This window comes from Hydra viridissima, unplaced genomic scaffold (assembly GCF_058129835.1).
Source record: "Hydra viridissima isolate aposymbiotic clone 2 unplaced genomic scaffold, HvirCarnegie_v1 scaffold_10, whole genome shotgun sequence".
Classification (NCBI taxonomy): Eukaryota; Metazoa; Cnidaria; class Hydrozoa; order Anthoathecata; family Hydridae; genus Hydra; species Hydra viridissima.
In genome coordinates this window covers 16,737,501-16,744,052 of record NW_028324309.1, presented here as the reverse complement: position 1 = coordinate 16,744,052, position 6,552 = coordinate 16,737,501, and the positions used below count along the sequence as shown (strand labels likewise).

Sequence of the window (6,552 nt, the reverse complement as noted above, 5' to 3'; positions counted from 1 at the left end):
TTCTGTATCCATAAGTTTTTGGCTTCCAGTATCTTTCCTTTTTTATAACAAAATAGCATAATCTAAGTAAATTTTTCTGAAAAATGAGCTGAATTTGACCTTTATTGAACAACTTTTTTCCTTTTTTTTTTCAGTGAGACATCAGAAGTTGGCCCCCACAAGAAACAGAGCAGCATCGAGTCTGTCTTAAAAGAAAAATTTGACCAGAAGAAGATGTGTAGGTTATACTATACCTTCATCATCATAGATATTGTGCCAGCTCTTATTAGACTCTCCTGCCATAAAAGAATTCCTGAAACCCTTGAATCCGAACTTGAAAGTCCCCTCCAGAAGAATTTTGTCCATAGACATTGACTAGCTGGGAGACGAGGCCAAAGCTGTCCTCACCAGCAGCTTAGAGAAAGTCAACAAAGTGGCCATCACTACAGACAGCTAGTCCGCACACAACAGAAGCTTTCTCGGCATGATTATCCACTGATGCGATTGCAAACCCTCAAGAGAGAATGGGCAAGCTGTATGGGCATAAAAGAGATTCTTATCCAGCAGACAGGCGATTATCTAGCCAAAGCCGTAGATGGATCTGCTCAAATGGACAATAGTGCGAACTACGTTGCTGTCTTCAAGACCAAGTTTTCTAGTGTTTTAGAGGATGAGCAGTGGTGTCTGGTTGGAAATATTTATGAAATACAATACCCGTTCGCCCTCTTTCGCAGCAGTGGAGAGACTTTTTAGTATAGGATCTGACATTTTAAAGCCAAAAAAAATCTTCTTGATGGCTGATAACTTTGAGAAACTAGTGTTCCTCAAAGGAAGCCTCCACCTGCTGGATAAGAAGTGGATGGGAGGGCGGACAATTGATTTTATGGCTTATGTATTTTTTTTTTTATGTCAAAAAAATAAATTCAACTTATGCCTAGTTTTTCTTGCATTGTAAATATAAAGTCATTCTTTCAATTTTGAAAAACTAAGCAAAAAATGGATTTTTTTCAAAATGGGTGAAAAAAAAAAACAAAAAAAGCTATTGATTTTTTTTGAAGATACCGGACTAATGGAATATCGATTATCGGACGGGCAAATTGGGAAAATTATCGGACTATCGATAGCGGATTAGGAACTCAAACTATCGGACTAACGGATATCGGACTCAAAAAAATTAGCGGTTGCCTAGCTCTGGTAAATAATGTTACTTGTATATAAACTACTTACTTGGAAATACTGAAGTTGTTAAGTAATGCTTTTTCAAATACCTAGTACTTCTCGAATAACAAATCATTATTAAAAAAAAACAAAAGATTTTAACAAATTTCTACATTGTTTTTATAAGTGCTCATGTATAAACAAAGAACAGTATGAACGTGTCTAATGAATATTCTAACACTGCAAACACTAACGAGATAGGTCGGCTATGCCCAGCGATCACTGATTTTGAGAACGGCGACGAATGCTGACATCTGGTGAGCGTTTTTTTTTTTAGTCTCTACGTCTTTAACTTATCAATGCTAGTTATCTCATCTTTAACTTATAAAAGTTACGGTTACGAGTATTTGATAGCAACAATCTGACGTTGCTTTTTATATGAACGCAGATTGCTATTTGGACTTAATGCTTAAATATTACATAGCAAAAACATCGTAGCTCATATACTCATATCATATAATTTTAACTATATATCGTATAAAAAAATACTTAGCTAATAACATAAAACTATCAAAATAAACAAAAATGGAAATCTTTTAAGCAAATGTAGCTTAAACTAAATGCTTGCATAAAAAAAATGCATGAGATAAAATTTACAAAATTGTAAAAAAAAAAATATTTACAACCACTTTACTCTCAAGGTTATTGGGCAATAAACTTTTTTCCAAAACTTTTTACCTGACTCTCAAGTTACCAGATTCTCATTTTTAGAGCATTTAGATTAAAAAAAAGTTATAAAACACTGTTTATTTTATAAAAGATCATGCCAGGAATCTTATTCTATAAAAGATCATGCCAGGAATTCTATTTTTTAGTCATTGATACAAAGTTTCGAGGTTGAGTAATTCATCGGAATAGAATCAATCTACGAAATAAAAAAAGGTTTTACAATATCGAATTGATTCAAGAACTAAAATAAATTCCTTTAGCTCTTTGCAACCTAATTGAATTATCATTAAGTTTTTAATTATTATTAAATTAGTAATTAAGTTTTCTGGATGACATGTTTAGGAGCTCATTTCCAAGTCAAAAGTTCGGAATGAAATATAGTTAAGAAATGTAAAACAAATATAGTTAAAAAACAATTCAAAACAAAAATGAGCGATTTAAAAGATGTTCAACATCAAAAATGAGAATCATAGAAATTTTTTTATTTATTTTAAATGCAGCAAATAAAAAAAAAAAAAAGAGATTTACTAGCAATAATCAGCAAAAACTCTAATATTTTTTTATGAGAAATAATTTACAGACTAACATTTTCATCGACTTCTGTGTTTTTAAGTGCATACTTGCTCTTCTTGCAGCAGGATGGAATGAGTGATTGAAAGAAAGTTTTGTAATCAAATAAAAGTCTCTTATCAATTTCTTTTTGTTCTTCTGGCATTATCCCTAAAAAGTGGTCAAAGATTGAAAAACATTGAAAAGAATCTGAAACACAAAACTATATTCCAAAGGGTAGCGATCGGTATAGAGCAGTAGTAAAAAAAATCTAACGAAGTAATTTCACCACTTCACTTGATTTGTTTTCACAACTTTGCAGAAATTTATCTTTAGAAATTTAATTTTCTTTTATCTTTTAATGGAAAGTTCTTATTCATTTTAATTCTCTCTATATTTTTTTTTAAACTTAAACTTCTAATAATGATGATAAAACGATTACTAAATTTCTTTTTAATTTTAAACAATTTTTGCTCTTTATTTTGTTTAAATATATTTTAAACCAATACTTTAAAGCTTCACCAATCAGAAACAAAAGGAATCTCACTTGAGAAAAACTGCACCAATCAGAAGCAAAAGCAATCTCAATTGAGACAAACTGCACTAATCAGAAACAAAAGCAATCTCAATTGAGACAAGCTGCACCAATCAGAAACAAAATCAATCTCAATTGAGACAAAGAAGCTTTAAATTCAAAAAGTCTTAAGAGGGTCATCTAAGCATTACTTTGCAGTCTGATTTGAAATTAATTTGTAAAGTTTTTAAATGAAATCTAAGAGTGATTAGAATTGCAATAAAAAAAGTTTAAAAGAATACATGAATACCTTATATGACCAAAAAGAGAGAAGATTTTTGGAAAGTGCCCTATAAAGATATCATACAGCATTAAAGTTTATGCTGTTTGAACTTGGTAGGTACAAATAATACTTCATTTGTGGTATGATTTAAGGTTATTTCAGTTGTGGCATGATTTGTCTAATTCACCAGAACTTTGGTGAATGTATCCACCATGTTATATCTGAACTCATTGTACTCTTGTTATCTATATACCATACCTGCAGTACCATTACCATATCTGCAGTACCAAGAGAAATTGTTGAGAAGTAAATGCTTCTTAATGCTGAGAACTTTTTTTTCTATATGTAAGATAATGACCCAAAATAAACTAGAAACTCTGACTAAAATATTTTTAAATTAAAAAGAATTCTTGTTTTTGAGTGGCAGTCATAAAGTCCAAACTTAAACTCAACATTTATTGGAGCTTGTAGATCAAGAACTAAACAGAAGAAAACCAACAAACAACATTGATTTGTTTGCAGTATCATCTGTTCTTCTTGTAAAAATCATAAAAATAATGTTAAGAATGCAGAAAAGAAAATAAAAAACAAGAGCAAAAAAAACATTTTCTTTTCCTGTATGTAATGTTAATATTATTGTGAACCTCCATCAAAAATTCTTTTTATATGAATAAATTCCCAAATTACAAAGTAAAAAATTGTAAGAAAATAGGCATTTATTAAAAAAATATAATATTCATCAGAGATAAAAAGCTAATTTCATATTTAATATATATATATATATATATATATATATATATATATATATATATATATATATATATATATATATATATATATATATATATATATATATATATGTATATATATATATATATATATATATATATATATATATATATATATATATATATATATATATATAATTATTAGGTAATTACATATGACAAATTATTTACAAAATAACTTTAAATAAGATTTTATGCATGTCTTTTTTATAAGCCAGATTCTGTAAATGCAAACTCTCCTTGCAAATGCAACTGTGTATGTTTTAAAACAATAAACAATCTGAAACATAACTAATCAAGCTTGTAACAAAATTGTAAGTAATACTTAATTGTAAACCTGTACCATAATTAAATCTTACTTACAACTTGCACTGTAATTAAAGTAGTAAAAAGTTACCTACAATTAAAAAGCAATGAAAATAGACAACCAACAACCACAGTGAAACTGACACCAATAGCAGCATACCATAGATAAGAAATAGAATACCAAGATGCAAGGGATGAGTTTATGCTGAAGTAAAATAAAGAAGTTATCAATCTAATAGTTATTGAAGACAACTACACAATATAGAAAAGAATTTACACAGCAACAAAAATTTTTTTCTTACTCAGGTACTTTATAAATAGGTCTGATGATGCCACTACCTCTAGCCCATTCCATTGTGGCATTAGTAATATTGAAACCAGCACATTTGTAAACATGTACAACAGCTTCCCGCTTGTTTGGAGGATAAATAAAAGAACCTACAGCTAACCAAAAAGTTGAAGCACATCCAGCCAAAACTCCAATATAAGCACCCTAAAAATAAGTTTTTCATCTTAAACTTTTTATCATATCAGCACATCTCAGTTAGTTTTAATTTTAAAATAAAAAGGAGCTTAAAATGAAAAATTTTCAACTTTTTCAAAAGTAGAATTTTACACCTGGTAATATATCTAATGAGCTTTGCGTAAAATCTTTTCGATTCAAAATGATTTTGAAATTTAATAAACTTTTCTTTAAAATAATGAAATATAAAAAAGAAAAAAGGTTAATATTACCTGAGCATTTGAAAATGGTACCATTATACCAAGAAAGAACAAACCAAGATATGGTCCTCCAACAATACCACTAATACTGTATGCAAGCTAAAATGGAGCAAGAAACTTTTAACCAATATAAGTTTTAAAAATCAAAACAAGTTTTTTAACAGTTAATGCAACATAAATTTACAACTTAATATACTATAATTCTACAGTTTATGTCCAATTAAATCACTCTTAATATTATTTTCCAATTTATCTCATCTCAACTCTACCTACCTGCAACACCATTGATCCAAAAAATTGAACTACGAATGCCAAACCAACAACCAATGTTCCCAACAAACAGACTTAAAGAATAACAGCACACTTACACACTTACTTGGGAATAATGTTGAACCAAAATTAATCAAAAGGGAAACTTAAAAAAAAATTATTTTAAAATAAACTTTATCAACTTCATTTTTTAAGTAACTTTTTGGCTCAATAATTGGCTGAATGAAAATTATTATACCGATGATTTTTGACACAAAAGTTGATGCTCTATCTGTAATATCTGGTTTTATTTTCTTAACAACATCCTCCAAAATTACAGCTGCCATAGAATTTAGGCCAGAGGATGCTGAACTAACAAGAATCAAAATTATTTCAAAAAAGTAAAACAATGTAAACTTTTATGATAAAAAAATTTAATCTAAAAAAATATTGAGTAGTTCTAATCTTGATGATTGAGTTCAGAAAGGATAGATTAAAATGACCACATCAATGATGACTGAGATTATTATGACTGAGATTATCACCAAAATTTGTTTTGCTTATCTCTCAAATTTTTGGTTTGAGCAATGACAATAGCTATGGAACTCTTTGATTTTTATCAGTTTTTTGTTTATAAAATACAAACTAATAAGTAGAAAGAAAAAATACCTCAAGGCACCACTGAACAAACAGGATGTAAACAAACCAGGAAGACCTTTCAAGTGACCAAACTTCTGGATGATGAAATAAGGCAGCACCTGATAATTAATGTTTTTACATACATTACCAAGATGTGCTTTTGCTGAAGGTTGTTTACAATGATGAAAATTGGAAACATCTTGACTTGGTAACATGATTTAGCAAAAAAAGTCAATAACTTAACCAAAACAAATTTTTAAAGCATAATCATTAAAAACAATCATTTATAAAACTAAAACTAAACCAACTAGATGATTTTGACAATGGAAAGTAGGAATTGTCTTTTTTCATTTTACAATATGAAATAAAGGTATTACCCATCACTCAATCAACAAAATCCAAGAACATGTAATACCGCCCTCTTAGTGCTTGTCAGTTTCTTTTTTATATTGCACTGATCATGACAGTGCGATTAACCCTAGTACATTTTGTACTCATTGACTACTAATAGACAACTGTCTCTTAGACACTGTAAAACTGTGGACATGCTGGTTCTGCAGAAATTTGATGCTGTGTATAAAGCTTTGTTTTCCATCCACTTGAAGATCAATTATATATTATTCAATTATATATGT

At 29.0% G+C, this 6,552-nt stretch overlaps 1 protein-coding gene across 5 annotated transcripts in view; it reads right to left on the bottom strand.

The window, feature by feature from the left end:
• Positions 1–1,636: 1,636 nt before the first annotated feature.
• LOC145180974 (sodium-coupled monocarboxylate transporter 1-like) overlaps positions 1,637–6,552 on the bottom strand; it is a 14,013-nt gene continuing 9,097 nt past the window's right edge. For 4 of the 5 annotated variants that reach the window (XM_090100777.1, XM_090100774.1, XM_090100776.1 and 1 more), the window contains exons 7-14: positions 5,948–6,036; positions 5,538–5,650; positions 5,303–5,373; positions 5,042–5,128; positions 4,609–4,799; positions 4,402–4,511; positions 2,453–2,586; positions 1,637–2,062 (exon numbers count right to left, since the gene is read on the bottom strand). In XM_090100777.1, the coding sequence (XP_089956903.1) occupies positions 2,009–2,062; positions 2,453–2,586; positions 4,402–4,511; positions 4,609–4,799; positions 5,042–5,128; positions 5,303–5,373; positions 5,538–5,650; positions 5,948–6,036 (849 nt within the window). In that variant the 3' untranslated portion in view covers positions 1,637–2,008. The remainder of the gene's footprint in view (positions 2,063–2,452; positions 2,587–4,401; positions 4,512–4,608; positions 4,800–5,041; positions 5,129–5,302; positions 5,374–5,537; positions 5,651–5,947; positions 6,037–6,552) is intronic. The other variant, XR_016456500.1, reaches the window with a different exon arrangement.